Source organism: Neopelma chrysocephalum, unplaced genomic scaffold (assembly GCF_003984885.1).
Source record: "Neopelma chrysocephalum unplaced genomic scaffold, ASM398488v2 Primary Assembly neopelma1_127, whole genome shotgun sequence".
NCBI classification, from domain to species: domain Eukaryota; kingdom Metazoa; phylum Chordata; class Aves; order Passeriformes; family Pipridae; genus Neopelma; species Neopelma chrysocephalum.
The window spans coordinates 249,729-265,985 of NW_020897789.1; the positions used below are offsets into that span (position 1 = coordinate 249,729).

General features: G+C 38.5%; 1 protein-coding gene across 3 annotated transcripts in view; it reads left to right on the forward strand.

The window, feature by feature from the left end:
• The window catches only part of CDH8 (cadherin 8), a 153,856-nt gene that overhangs the window by 121,271 nt on the left and 16,328 nt on the right, over positions 1-16,257 (forward strand). For all 3 annotated transcript variants that reach the window (XM_027698402.1, XM_027698400.1, XM_027698401.1), the window contains one exon: positions 4,823-4,940. In XM_027698402.1, the coding sequence (XP_027554203.1) occupies positions 4,823-4,940 (118 nt within the window). The remainder of the gene's footprint in view (positions 1-4,822; positions 4,941-16,257) is intronic.

Here is a 16,257-nt window from a genome sequence, read left to right on the forward strand (position 1 = left end):
TGAATCTAAGTTTAAATCAAATTTGAATTACCATAAGGGAGTTTGCATTTGAACTGTTTATAAAACCTTATGTGCAGCCACTAAATATATTGAACAGTCTATTCCAGTTCACTTTCTAAGGGTTCTATTTTGGGTTCTGATATAATTGCAGTGGCAAGTACAGCTGCTGGTGATGTGACAGAATGTATTAAAAACTGTTGATGTATAATGTTGCCAGATGCATTTTCGTTGCCTTCACCTACCTCTGAGAGTAGAGGTGCCACAGCTGATAGAGAGGAAAGGGAGGAGAGGAGGAAATATATTTGTCTATGTACATATTTACGTGCTGCTTGCACATTTTTGCACACAACAGAAAGTTGCTGGAGATGTTTTTTGTCGGTTTTAGGAGGAAAAAAATTAAATTATTTGAATGTAATGTTACAGTAACTCCATGTTAGCCACAAAGCTCATGCCTTTCCCTGTTACTCCTTTTTATTTTGGCATAATTCTGCTATTAAAGCCAGAGTATTGGTGGTTTGCTGGCTATAGCTGTGCACTTGCTTGTTCTCCAGTGAAATTATTTTCCTGTACTCGTAGAACAGGACTTCTGTCACGTTGAGTAAGAAAAGTGCCTCACTCACTGTTCCCCAGTCTACACCCAGACTTTTCCACTGAAGTGCTGTTTTCTCAAAACAAAGCTACAGAATTTTCACTTCAGTGCTTGAGTCAAGTGTTTAAACCAGAGCAATATAAAACTGAGTACAGTGTTCCTCCAGTCTCTGGCAATTTGTCTCTTATTTTATTGGTTTCTCCTACTAGAATTGTCTTTTTCTAATGGAAGAAATCTTCACGTGGATCTTTGTCTGTCTGAAGAGTCAAATGCAGGTCCTGGCAGTGAAGGGCTCTGGCTAAAAAGGCAAAGTTAAAATTATCCTGTGAAAAGTCTACTCTCATGGTATTTGAGTCTGCAAAGTCATGCACAAATAACCATGAAGAGCAATGGGACTGCAAAAAGGTTTTTCAGACTTGGAAGATCAGTTTTAATAAAAATAAGAAAGAGTTTACTAGTGATGAGGAAACATTTTCAGTGAGGTTAATAAGTTGCATCCCACAAAAAGAGTTTAAACATTACCATGTATTAAAATTGCACGTAGATAGTTATGATAGATTGATAGGAACTTTATTTTTCTATTTATCCTTATATGTATTATTTCAGGCATATGTGACTTCATAGAAATGCAATACAAACCTACAAATTATAATGCCAAATTGTCCTAGGGGATCATTTAACTATTCACTACAATACAGAGCTGCCTGATAAGCAAAATATGCTGATTTGCTACGTTTCTGCTAAATGTATGTACAAAATCAAATACATGCATGAAGACTTAATGAAACATCAAAGTTGAAATTTAACATGTAAGAATATCAGAAATTTCAAGACTAAACAGCCAAAGGGTTATTGACTTTCACTGAATACGTAGTGCAAAAAAACCCCAGTTCTTGTTTTCTTTATGACTATAAAGACAAGCTGTGCCAGGGGAGGGTCAGGCTGGACATCAGGAGGAATTTCTTCCTGGAAAGGGTGGTCAGGCATTGGAAGGGGCTGCCCAGGGAGGTGGTGAAGTCCCCATCCCTGGAGGTGTCCAAGGAAGGACTGGCCGTGGCACTGAGTGCTCTGGGCTGGGGGACAAGGTGGGGATGGGGCACAGGATGGACTCGATGATCTTGGAGGTCTTTTCCAGCTTAAATGACTCTGATTCTGTGATTTTGTGATTCTTAACCATGTTGTGAACCACAAATTAAGAGTTGGAGTATTCACTAGAGTTCCATTCCATGATCACACAACACTGAGCAGTAAAATATGCCCATCAGCACACTAATAAAAACATGAGAATTACCGGACTTTTCTCACCCCTGTGGAGTAAAAGATACCACAGCTTTTTATCACTGTATATACGTTATGCTTTTTTTACTTTTTTTTTTTAAGAGCTTATTTTAATGCAAAGGCACAAAGAAATAAGGTTGCTATGGGAACACTAACTCTTAATTCCGTGATGTGTGTGTGTGTAACACAAGGGTAGTATTCCACTAAGCTTGGCTTTTGCATAACATTTTTGGTGCATTTTCAGAGAAAGAAGGATTTGGTAAACAAGGAAGGGAATGGATGGAAAGTACTGAAATATAGGAAAGAATTCCATAGGACAGATAGAAATATATATAAAAAGATATAAAGCTATTGAGAGGAGTCCAGAGAACGGACATGAAGATGCTGAAGGACCTGGAGGGGCCACACGAGGAGGGAATGAGGGCACTTGGTGTGTTCAGCTGGAGCAGAGGAGACTGAGGGGAGACCTCCCTGCAGTTCCAATGCCTGGGCAGGGGCAGAGGAGGGGCAGGGACTGAGCTCTGCTCTGGGGGGACCAGGGACAGCAGCCAGGGAATGGCTGGAGCTGTGTCAGGGCAGGCTCAGGTTGGATCTCAGGCAAAGGTTCTTCCCCCAGAGGCTGGTTGGGCACTGCCCAGGCTCCTCAGGGCAGTGGGCACAGCCCCAAGGCTGCCAGAGCTCCAGGAGGGTTTGGCTGATCCTCTGGGGCACAGGGGGTGACTCTTGGGGCTGGGCCTGTGCAGGGCCAGGAGTTGGACTGGATGATCCCTGTGGGTCCATTCCAACTCAGCACATTCTGGAATTCTGTGATCTATAGTTCCTGGAAAAAAAATAAAAATAAATAAAGTACAAAAAAGATTCCTCGTTTCTGTTTCTTGAAAATTTCCAGTCTGGATGATATTCTAAGCTTATTTCAGAAAATGTCTGTGAGCTGAAAATCCCTGTTACTAATGCTCTTGGCCACTGACTTTCAGGTGTATTAATTGAAAACCTGGAGACAGTGAAGTGAATTTTTACAGCCTGGAAAGAATTAACAGTTCTGTAGCCAGTACAGATAAAATTGTACAACAGTTTGATAAACTGCACCTGTTATGTGCACTTGACCTTCAAGATTTCACTGTGCCATTATCCTTTTCCCCTATTGCTTTCCCATTCTAGCAGTGTTTGAAAAATTGAACACTCATAAAATATATCTGTCTAAATATATCTGTCTTGTTCCATTTTAAATTGCACTTTTTTTGTCCATCTCTTCTAATACATGTGTTTGAAATCTTTTCAATCAAGGTTCCCACCTTGACAGATCCAGTTATCAAAAAAAAATAATATCTATTTATATCTAAATTTTTTTCAGTAAATTTTTTATAATATTAGTAAAAAATCTGGCCTATCCAGAATATGATTAGACAAGGAATTCATTGCCTCAAATTCCTTCCTGGGTTGGGTTGTCTGCAAATTATGTTTGCCTACATCAATAGCTGCTCAAAAATCTTTTTACGTACATGATTTCCAATATTTATATTTTGAGGTTGCTTCTTGTGGTTATTTAGTAGGATTTTATTCTTTCTTTGGCTCTTGAAGAACAGAGGATGTGATTTTGACAAGTCTCATATATGGAACACACACAGATTATAGTCGTTGTGCTTAAGTTAGTATAAAATGTTAGTTATTGACATTTTCTTAGGGAAACATTGAGGATTTTTAAAGTATAAGTCTATGAATTTGGACAGCAGCAGACCTTGCTTCCATTTTTCACTCTACCCTTTAAAAATAGAATTTGTAGTGATTCCTAATTTGAATTTAATTGTCCAAGAAATTATTGGTGCGTTGCTTTAGGCATTGCAAGAATAAATACATAAGACAAACATGTTATTGAAATCAATGGACATGGGAAAGGTCAATAATTCTAATTAAATTTCTTATAAAACTCATCTAGGGTGAGCTAACTAGCACTGAAATTCAGCTCTGAGTGTGGCAACTGGATCCGTAGCTGACTTTGTTTCCATTTCTCTGGAAAATAAATGGAATCAAAAGTAATTGCACCAAATCCTAAAAAAAAATAAAAAATTAGTCCTCCTGATTATTTTAAAATAATGTTTCTTCCTTTCATATTCCGGTACAACTTTGTATGATTTGAAGATCAACTGCAGTATCTGGGTGATGTGGGAGATAAATGGGTAAATAGAGATAAATACACTGTGTAGATACTGTAGCTGGTCATATGAATCATGAGGTGCTTCATACAAAGTTATTTGATTATTTAAAGTTATTCAAACTATCCAAACACTCTCTCCTTTCTAACCTTAGTATCCTCCATTATTTGTTAATAATGTTATTTTAAACAAGAATATTTGTACTGTTCCTAGTACAGGAACAACTAAGGATTTATTAAAATTAAGAAAAAATAAAACCCACAAACATAGACTTGGATATTTTCTACTTTTTTTTTTTCAATTTAGATTCTTTATCATCTAAAGTTTCACACCAAAAGTTAATTAAAAAAAAAAAAATTCATTGAAGTGAAAAATAGTGGTGGGGGAAAAGAGAAAGGATTAAAGATAGATTATGTATCCTGGTCCAGTGAGAAGCATGGCTCTATAAATGAAAGATTACTATGGGCACCACGAGTGTTTCTGAAGGACAATTTTCCTTTTTTTTTATTGTTGAATAATAATTTATTACTTGCCAAAATTAGCAGCAGTTTTTACTGGCCTCTCTCCCCTCTCTCTCCTTATTCTCTGCCTCCTTGTTCTGGAAACAGTTTAAATGGGCCAGATACTGTTCCTGTTCCTAAGACTTTCAATCCAAGGTCTTTAAAGGCCTTGCAAGGGTATAAAATAGATTTTTAAATCTGGAATGCAGAGAAATTAAGTGTGTCCAATAAAATGCAATGTTTTTTTCAATACCATATATATATATCAGAAGTTTGAATAGCTAATGAGACTGTTTCTGTTGTAGGTAATTCAGATTGTCAGTGCTGTTGACAAGGATGATCCTAAGAATGGGCATTATTTCCTGTACAGCCTCCTTCCTGAAATGGTCAACAATCCAAACTTCACCATCAAGAAAAATGAAGGTAAATATAAAACATATACAACGTGCATCTCAACAGCTTAAGTTTGCATCATTTTGTTGACTTCCAGTCACTTTACCAGTTTGTCCTTTGGGCAATTACAGTGTAAATAATCTGCTCAGTGGTACCTTGGTTGTATCTCTTAAGCTATTTCCAATAACTTTACAGTAGATAAGAAGAAAGTAAAATGGATATGGAATTTAGATCCAGAAGACAGCTCACTGGCTTAAATAAAATGAAAGGATGGATTTACTGCCTGTATTATTTCTATTAATTTGAAATTGCAGAGATATGCTGCAAGATGAAAATCTGGAACTATGTTGATAAATAAATGTTGATCCCTGCATTGAGTGGTTACAGACGGGAACATAAAATTAAATATCTACTAAACCTCCCAAAGGAAGCACCTTTTCAGCCTGTTTGTTGTGTGTAAAAAGGTTTCAAAGTATTTTGGTGAGGAACTTTTACTAGAAAGAGAAATCTGCTGGGCCAGCAAAACCCCCAAGGGCACTTTGTATCTCTGTGCTTTGGAGCACTTCTGGAAGGGCAAAATGCCATTTTGTAGTGCTATAGAAGGGGACTTTCATGCGTGATGGAAAGAAAAGACCCATTTAATATTGTTGAGCCATAAATTTATACTGATCCTTTTCTTTGGCACACAGATATGTTTGAAGGTCATGTGAGAAAGAGCTAGGATTGATCCCAAGAATGCTATAAATAGTGCTTTATGTATTTGTACTGACTTGAATATTCAGCAAAGTTTTTCCATCTTGTGGGGGTTTTTTGTGTTTGTTTTTTTTTTTAAATAAAACACGCTCTGCCAGGGATTTTAGTCAAACACAGTCCCTTATAAATTATAATAAAGAAAATCCCTGTTTAGTCTGTTACTAATAGGAAGATGTATGTGTGAGCTGTGTGTGCAGGAGTGTAAGAGTAATACATGAAATATCAAACAAAGAGACAATACTGTTTTCATTTCTTGTTCTATCTGTTCCAACCAAGAAGCATGATGGCACTGTTTTGTTAAATAACATAATATAAACCTAAATTCTTCAATCTGCTTTAAACATATCCTGTATTTTTCTTTTCTTTAGATATTTTTTTCTCTTCCAGCATTCACAAAGTGCGTCTCTACTTATATCTGTACTTTCATGTAGGAAATGAGTGTATGTTTTCTCCACTTACAGGAGAAGATAAAACAAACCTCTTCAAAATGCATTTCATAATCATCAGTGGTGTAACACAAATTGAATTAAGCATCATGAATGTGAGGTGGTTTGCTTGGCACAGCATGACAAAGTAAAAAAGATCTCAGCATTTCTCTTCATGTTTAAATACTGAGCTCATGTTGCTAATTACCCTTGTCCTTCCAATCTGTTACCCATTTAAGACCCACTCTTACTCCTTGTCACAGACAGTGGCAAAATGAGTCCTGATCCAAGTGAGAGTGAGGAGACTTCCTTTATAACAAGGTTGAGAGACATAAGTCCAATTTTGTTACAGCATTGCCACTCAGCTTTATACAGTTTTTAATGTGTTTGAATCAGTTAAATGTGAAAATCCTCTTAAAACAACCAACTGAAATCTCTTGAAATTAAAAATCCGCTTGAAGAGACTTTTCTGATTTAATCCTTTGGTATCCAATAATAAAATTCCAGCTAGGCATGCCATCCTTGTCTATCAAGATTGCTCAGTCAGGGGTGCAGTGCATGGTTGATGCCAGGACATGATCTCCTACAGGAAGCAAATATTCCTGTCAAAGCCAAAATCAGGGTATTATTTGCTTGAGGTGAGTTTTCATGTCCTTTAAACATCATAAATCTTCAGTAAGTCTTTATTTCGTTTTGCCACTTAGACAATGAACTTGGCTGTGACTTTGTCCTGCATACATCTGCTAGACAAGCATGAGTGGTTATTCTTGCTGAAAAAGCTACAGTATGCCTAAAGTAACTGAATTCACAAGGCAAATTCCTCCTTTCTTTGTATTTCTGAGTGTCTGGGCTGCCCAAAAGCCAGGCTGGGGTGGTTTGTGAGTTGCTCTGTAAGGAACTGCCTGTGACAAGCACCAGTCTCGTTTCTGGAGATCAGATGGGTGCACAACACATCAAAGCTTGGAACAGAAAAACGTTTCCTCACACTGGTGGTCAAAGTCCTTGACATCTTCCTGACTGTGTCCTCAGCCTCAACCTCCTCCCACAGCTTTGGCCCTGCCAAATTCTCCAAGGCAGCAGAGGCTGAGGTGGTGGCTGCTGTAGAAGTGCTGTCCTCCTGTGGATATCATCCAGGGATGGCATTTCCTCAGGAAACCTCCTCTAGAAACCCAATCCTTTACTTGCTGGAACCAGCAATTTCTTTTCTTTATTTAAATCGTTTTTCACCACTTGCCTTTCTCCAAAGTTCTCTCAAGGGTAGAGAGAAACAAAAGCACCCCTCCTCAAGAGCATTTGTGAAATGATATTGCCCTTTTGGGTCCTTGTTTTGTGCTTTAGGTAACTTTGGCATTTGGCCCTCACTCCTCCACCACGTGATGACATCATTTAATCTGGTGGCATTAGTATGCAAACAGTGCAGCTTGGCATCTGCCAGGAGCAGAAAGCTGCAATGTTCTCTCTCTGTCCCTCATGCTAAAGAATATATAAGATGCCTGTGGAATTTTCTCTTGCTGTATGGAACATAAGCACAGCCATTAATCAATTTAGTTTGCTGCACACAGGCTAATTCTGTTGCAGATTGCCCCAAGGCAAGTTCACTTGATCCTTCAGTAATTAACTTACACTGCTAATATTATGATTGGTCACCATAAATATGTTCAACTGAGTGACACAACAAGTATCTTCATCAGAAAACACAAATACCCCTCACTTCTCCTAAGATTATCTTATGTATTATAAAAGTTATCCTGTGCTCACAGCAGAATATAATTCCATATTTACAATCTTTTCTGTAGACAAGATGCCCAAAACTATAGAGACTTTAGTGCCTTTCTGATGTAAATAATGTAAAAAATGTTAATTTAAATGTCATCCTGCATCTCAGTAGATCATCTCTTATCAATCTTTATTTTTCATGTCTCCTGATCCATTCTCTGTTTTCTTTCCTGAGCTCAGGTGTCTCAAACTGGGCAGTTTTTGTGGATTTTGTGCCTTGGGTTCGTGGGCAGTGAGTGATAATCTGAAGTAAAGCAGTGCTGCTCTCTCAAACTGTAATGCAAGGAACACTGATCACTTAGATTGCCGGGTGCTAAAGCTTTATCTGCTCACCAGAGAAATCATAAAATTATATAACAAAAATATAAGAATTTATTGCAACGTGCAAATCATGCAATGTTTTCTGGTGACTAAACCTGTGACTATGACATAACAAATCCTTGACTGCACAAACTCCTACAAACTGACTGGGCACTTTACTTTTCATGTGTCTTTCTGCTGGGTTTGTGCAGAGGAGCAGAAATTGGGGGAAAAAAGTGAAAATATATATTTTGTGGAGTGTGTCTGCCAAACCACAAAAACCTAAAACTTCAGATGAAAATATCTGATGTTTAGACAAGTGTTGTTACACTCCAGCAATGTGTCATAGACTGACTGGAATTAAACCTTCCAAAAACCTGTAGGATCACAATAAATGACAAAAACCTGACAGGTATTTAGACAGCTGATGAGGATTTTATACTGTCATGGCATCAGGAAACTGAAATGAGACCTCTGGAAATGGAATTAGCATTTGTTGGCAGTCTTTTTTTCAGGTGATTGGTCTTCACAGAGCAGCCTAAAATCCAATGCCAGTACAAGGATTGTCTCCTGCATCCCAAAAAATACCCTCACAGCAGTACCTGTTTTCAGCATTGAATTCTTAAGGTTTCCATAGATTGTTCAAGTGAGAACAGAATTCTGTGATAAAAACCTTTTCACACATGCAAGCATTTTGATAGGCTGCCAGTGCAATTTTTACTTTGCAAATGCATCTTTGCCATAAAGAGACCTAAAGTTTTTCCCACAAGACCTTTCCATTGCTACTCCATTTTTCTGATGGCAGATTCTGTTTCCTAAAGGAATAAACCCCAAAGCAAACATTCCACACTGCCTTTGGATGCACTAATACTTCTGAGAGAAAAAGTGGTCCATCCCTAATGTACAAATGGGTTATTCCACACCTCTTCCTGGGGCAGAAGCAGTCATAGGGTTTCCTGGATCACAGACAGGGATTACTTTTGGGTTGGGAATCTTAGTGGCACGACCTAATATTCCTGGAGAAGTCCAATAGCCTGATTTGGCTCATAATAGGCTGATTATAAGTAATCAGCCTCCCCTCTCCCCAAAAATATTCATCAAAATGTCCATCTGGTGAGTTGAGTTCTGAATTTGGTCCGAATTGATTTCTGTTGGTTCTCTATGACAAAATTAATATTTATTCTCAGCCATGCTTAGTCTGTTATACCTGTGACAGCTGTAATGGCTCCAGGAGTGTTCATGTTTAAATGACCATTTCTTTTGTTCTTTCCATGCAACAAGTTAAATCTGTAACTTTTGGCCTCCCTGTGCTGTCTCCAAAGTGTAGGCAGTGAGTGTCTAATGTAATTAAAAGGGAATAGCCTGACATAATCACTTCAATCACTGCCTTTGTATACTATCGCTTATTTTAAAATATTTTCTATTTTTCATTGCCTCTTTACCATTAATAAACAAATATTTCTGAACTGCTTCACAATGGCTGGAGAAGCCAATTACATGCAAGCTCTCTTTTAGATAACAAATAACAAAATAACAAATAACAAAAGCAAATTATCAGGTTTTTTTTTTTAAATACTTCTGTGTCATTGTGCTTTTAACACAATAAAACCTAGATTTTTTCCCACATCTTTTTTCCTGAAAACATTTTTAGCAGCATCTGTCAAATACATACCTGGAGGGTGAGTCTTTTGTTCCCACCAGAGTAACTCTCCAGTGTTAAGATGAGTCTTTCCCTGAATCAGGTTCTTTTGGCATTCCTGGATAAGTCTCTCTGCCATTGTCTCAGCTGCCAGCTAAAGCTCCTTCGGTGTTTTTGTTTGACTTTTCTTTCCAAATGTGTTCCCCAGACAGCTCAGGGGTGGCACTGCTGTTTCACTGCCCCCCTTCCACTTTGCCCAATTTCAAAGTTAACCCCCTGACCTCAGGTACAAATCACCTTAACAAGGACATCATTAAACCTGTCATTTCTTGATGGGAGTGCAATGAACACCCAGCAGAACAGCACCCATGGATATGAGCAGCACATCCTCACACATTTTTGCGGTTTCATGCAATTTTTCAAGAGCCTTGGGAAACTTTGTGGCCCAGCTGCCACGTGCCAGAGGGGGTTTCACAATGGCACTTCTCAAGGGAAAGCAAATGTTTATATATTTCTAATGTGCTTAATTATCACCCTCATTTCTTTTGCATCTCAGTAATTAAACTTTCAAAGGACAACTCTAAAACATACCAAATCACAACCTTGTTAGTGGTTTTCTTGAGAAGTGAAATTAAGTGATGTGCTCAAGGATGTGTCTGGCATCTTATAAATAAATATTTTTCTCTCCTGTCTGTCAGTAGTAGTGGTATGGAATAACATCTAGAAGATGTAAAGGAATATGCTGCATAATCAAGGAAACAGCATTGATCAACATCTCCCTTCATAGACATAGTTTTATCACCAGAAATCACAAAGAATCTTGCATAACAAGGTGCAATCAGTGTGAAAGGAGTAGAGTTAAAAATAAAGTATTCCAATGTATTAAAAAATAAAACCCCACAAGCTAACCCTTAATCTGGCACTTGTGTGTCAGTATCTGCCATCCACAGGCACACATCATGCTTCTCCAGAAGTGTTCATAGTGTGAAAAATGTATTATAAATATCAGACCATCAATCTTTTCCTCAGCATGGCATTTAAACTGGAATTGTTTAAATAGCGAAGTTCAACATTTTTATGACCTGTGCATGCCACAAGAACCTCAGTTTATTGATTTTTTTTTTAAATGAATGATAGAGTTAATAATGAAATTGCTAATATGAAATTGTTGAAATATTTCCTTTTTAGTGTGGTTGAAAGATTTTGTTCAGGAAGGTTTTTTTTGCTTATGTTGGAAATTGTAAGTTATAGAAATTGGAAAAAAGCATAAAGGTATTGATATTTTGCTGGGTAGGAAGGTCTAACTATTATCAAACCAAATTATGTGATAAATAAGGTAGATGAGCTCCATGAAACGTTTTAGTTCTGTGGCTTTAGACTATTCAGGAAAGCACTGATTCCATCTTCTCCTTGATTAATATGCAAAAAGTGGTGTTCAGCCAGTGCAAATACTTTTGTTGGAGCCAGTGGTTGTGTCTTGGGTGGTAAGTGTCAAGTCCTTGAGATAATTCATTTTTATAACTGAGGAAAGAACTGAGCAGTTCCTTATTTATTGTACTCAAGTTCCTTCATCCTTGGTCGTCAGACAATTCACCTGATTGAAACTGCTTTGGATCACAAACTATGTGAGATCTTCCTCTGTAAGAAAAGTAATCAATTTTCTCATTTACATATCTGACAATTCTACGATGTCATGTCAATCTGTGAAATAATAGACTGTGTCTAAAGACTCAAAAAGAGGAGCCCTTTCTACCAGTGAGAAAGTGCTAAAGCTACGTGAGGAGGAAATTGGTGCTATAGATCTTTAGACTATTCTCAAATTCCAGAAGACTGGTAGAATTTCAAGTTAATGACAATATCACCAAGGGACCCTAACACATTCCAGCAGTGCTCAGGAGTTCTGCCTTGCCAGGCACGGAATGCATTTCCATTTTCACTGTATGATTTCACATTGCAGTTGAGGTGATAGATCTGATTCCTTTCTGCTATTCCCAGCAAGGTTACACTTTTCCATGGTGCAGTAGTGTCAGTCCTGTCTAGTCTGAGAATGCTGGTGAAAATATTCTCAGTATATATCTTTCTGCTGATAACTTTCTGCCTCCTTTCCCCCTTCTTTCTTGACTCTCATCACTATCAACTCTGTTCTGTTATTCCCCAATGTTCTGTTTTGCCTTGATGTTGAATATCACTTGAGTGCAATTTGAAACAACTTCTCTGGCAGAGGAGGACGTGCTGTTGTTTTCTGAAGTGATTACATTCCCATGGATGGAAAGCCAGCATTTTTCCTCTCCTGTGTGCCACTTCTTTCACTGACACCTGCTTCTGCTGTCTTCCCCATCTATCTTCTTGCATGGAGATCACTGCTCTTTCTGGATTCTTTTCTAATTAGAACCACAAAACAGGTGAAGATTAAGTTCAGTTCCTCTGCAAACATACTTTTTAGCCCTATCTGGATGATTTACACCTTCTTACAATGGTTATGTGCCTTTCACCACTTGGATAGGCTAAAGAGGCGAGTCCTTGGTGCACAAAGCTGCTCTGGCTGAAGCAGAAAGCCAGAATCAACTGGAAGGCTGACTCAGCTGCCACACTCCTCCACACTGTGACCATTCTGTCTGTTCTGTCCATCTGAAACCTTATTCACTGCTCTCCTGTATTCAGGATGCAGGACTCCAGACAGATTCCCTCCCTCCTCCGCCCTAAGCCAGATGTGATCCATCAAGTCTCCATTCGACTGGACAGGCCAATCTGATGAATGAACCAGCAAGGAGGGGGCCATCTGGTAAGCTCATTGTCCTCTTCCAGGCATCTCCAGGCTCTTCCTCAGCTCTGCTGTGCTCTCCAGCACGTCTGTACTTCCTAGAGTTTTGTAGCTCCAAAGTGTTTCTCTGGGAGCACTTCTGCTCCAAATGCTGTTTAACCTTTCCGTCCTGTTTTAGTTTAGCTCTGGGGTGACAAGTCCTTCCTGAGCCTCACACGTGCAGGCTTTCAGACAGAAGAGTTGTATATGCACATTGTAAAATAAGACTCATTTCCACGGCATCACATCCTTTCAGAAAAGCGCCTTTTTTTCAGTCGTTTCAATCAACCACAATTACACAGTTATTTCAGAGCGTTAATGTAAACATGACCCAGCCCAAAGCAGCATCAGATGTGAGGGATGAAAAAACAGGATAAGCCCCTGTACATGCAGCCTGCCATTATGCATACATGACCAAAGACACTTTTACTTCACTCATTCTTAATTTATTATTTGTGCTGCTGGCAACGTAGTGTTGCCAAAGCGTCAATTATGTTTCATTTTATAAATCAAACTAATTGAGAACCAGATGCAATCTGAGTGAAAAAGATCTGAGGTCAGTGTTGTGCACCATATGCACGACAGTGCTTACTCATGATGAGGGAATGGATTGGACAGCTGTGAATTCTCCTGCTGGAGGAGTTTCATCAAGCTCAGTAGTGGAACATACTCAGCTCTCCTTTTCCAGTTTATTTCATTAATTTCATAATAAAACTGAAGGAAAGTGAGCAAGGCTGCCATGACTTTAAAAGACTAAGTAAGGGATAAAAGGTTATGAAAACAAATCCGAAGAGGAAAATAATCTGGTCAGCAAATTAGCATGAAAATCTATCTATTTTAGTAATAATATGGAACATGGATGAAAGAAATAGCAGAGAAGAACAAATTAAATCTTCAGTGTGACTTAATTTCAGAAACATAATGGGGAAAATAGACATTAAATCGGGGTCTCAAAACTGAACTGCTTAGCAGGCAGAAAGGTGTTATTCTCAAAGAGTACAAAACTTGTAACTACCAGCAGTGAGATCTGCAGTAGCAGCTCCCTGGAATTTGTCAACAGGCAGGAACTGAAGCCCAGGAAGTTCCACCTGGACATGAGGAAGAACTTCTTTGCTCTGCAGTGACCGAGCACTGAACAGATTGCCCAGAGAGGGTGTGGAGTCTCCATCACTGGAGATATTCCAGAACATCTGGACACAATCCTGTGCCATGTGCTCTGGGGTGACCCTGCTGGAGCCACTATGGGTCCCTTCCAACCCCACGTGTTCTGTGAAATGTTGCTCCACCAGCCTTTTAATGTTCCAAGGCTCCCTAAGTGCTCTAAAAACGTAACTCCTTGAAAACCAGCAGCACCCATGATTATTATATTCCAGGACCTTAAAAGTATTTCATAGCACTATTTATAGCTAAGTGAATACGTAATATTTGGAGATAAATTTCCAGATTTTTAATCAACTACCTTCTGGAAGTATCTTAAGAGATTTCTGTCAAAGTACCACTTCTGACTTGCTGGGTGCATCTAATGCCTCCATGAAAACATTTCTGCCAGAAAACATTTCTGTAGTTGAAACATTCACAGACAATGCCCTGGGTAAATGGGTTTAATTCACTGAGGAGGAGGAATGATCTCCTAGGGCTGAAGGTTCTGGGAGGGCCTTTGCCCCTTCACCACCTCAATATATTTATTACCTGACAGAGTCATGCTGCATATAAGAAGCCCATCCCTGTTTTCACCTCATTGTTAGGTTTGGTTTTGTTTTGAATATTTGGATTTTCTCCCTAAATACCCAACTAGTAAATATGGCACAGGATTATTTATCTTCCTTTTTTTTTTTTCTACACCTTGTAATTTTATTGTTTTCTCTTATTATGGACTATTTGTTTGTTTTGTCTAGTCTGAAATACAGACTGTTGAAGGAGAATAACAATTAACTGATTAATTACTGTAATTGACAAAAATTGCTTTTGTCAGCGAATGAGAAACTAGATAGGAGTCTAATTTTAAATTTTCAGCCTTAGTAAAGGTTAAAAGAACACCAGCACTCTTCTACTAGAGGAAAAATGTAAACAGGCTAAAAATGAAAACAATTTAAGCATGAATCATCACATATTAACTGTTAAATTTTCCTTTGATTATTAAAAATGTCCCTTTGTCATTATATCAGACCATTTGCACGTGGTTCCTCCGTTAAAATAGAAGGTATTAATTTTTCACACTTAGCCTCAAGGCTTATCTGATAAACTATTACAGAACTGACGTTATAATGTGAATTAAAAAGACTAAGATCATGTTCCAATTTGCATCTTGTTTTGAACCAATCCCACAAGTGGTGTGCACAAGGAAGGAGTTAGTGTTGGAATCACAGTCCTCCTTCCTACGAGGTGACCATTGCATTGTATTGGGATGTGAACTCTGTCTCTGCATTCCCCTGAGCCTGTCTGGTGTGGTCACACCTATTCTAGACCCTTTTATTTCCTCCTTACTCCTTTTGAGGAGGTGACTGTTCAAGAATGGGCTGTACTTCTCTGTCAGAGCAAGTATAACAGTGACACATTGAAGGAAAGATGAAATTTTTATATGACTTTTACCAAAGCTTCTCACATCAACCTTTAAGGGAGACAAAGCTTTCTTTCACTTGGTTGGTTTTTTTTTTTTGTATCACCGAGGTTATTTTCCCATCAGCTCCTGATTTTGTAATGCCTACGGGTGACCTTGTTGTAAAATATGTCACTTTGTTGATCTTCATTTAATTCTATCTAATTAGGATGTATTTTATCTGGCAAGCATCCAGTAATTAGCAATATATTTATGTAATTATTAGCATGTAATATTTATATAATAAATATGCCTAGAAGGCAATCCATTCAGAGGGCAGAGAAGAAGGAGAGTACATGATTTCCCTGAACGCAGAGATCTTACATTTGGAGCCAAAAGCAGAAAATAAATGAAAGGCATAAGTTGACCTGTCTAGTCTGGGGAGAGAGTTTGCATATCCTGAAATGATAGGATGTGCACACTTGGTAATCAGGGCTGATTAGAGAGGGAGTGAAGATGGGCCCCTGTTTGAAGTGAGATAATAAGCCAGCTTGTTAGGGAGAGATAAATAGAACTTGAAGAAAAGGACCAGATGTCTGCTTGATGGCGTTGAAGAGGAAGAGCTGGTGGGGTCCTGGGAAGGTAACGTGGATGGATGTGGAGCCAGATTCCAGGGAATCAGTAAAGCAGTGGTAGCTGTCTGCCTGTATGGAGAGAGCAGAGTCAGATCACCCCAGCCTGGCCTAACTAACTGTGGGTTTATCAAGCAAACTTCACTTTTGCTATAGGCCAAGGACTATGTACATCCTGGAGCGGGAACTGTAACACCACAGTTTTTGACTTGTTTCATACATCTGATTCTATGATAAGAGATAAATCAGGAATAAAGCCCTCTCTGTGGAATTATAATGTCAGTTGTGTTTGCCAGTGAAGTCATAAACCTTAAAGGGAGCATCACCAGTAGTCACTGAATGCTGATGAAAATACTCTGTTGTACTCTGAGAATGTTGGACTGTCTTGAACAAGAACACCAAATTTTTTCTTCTCTTTAATTTTTGTAATGTGATAAATGACAAAAAAGTTTCTCGTTGCTTTCATAAAAACGCATAAAAACCCCT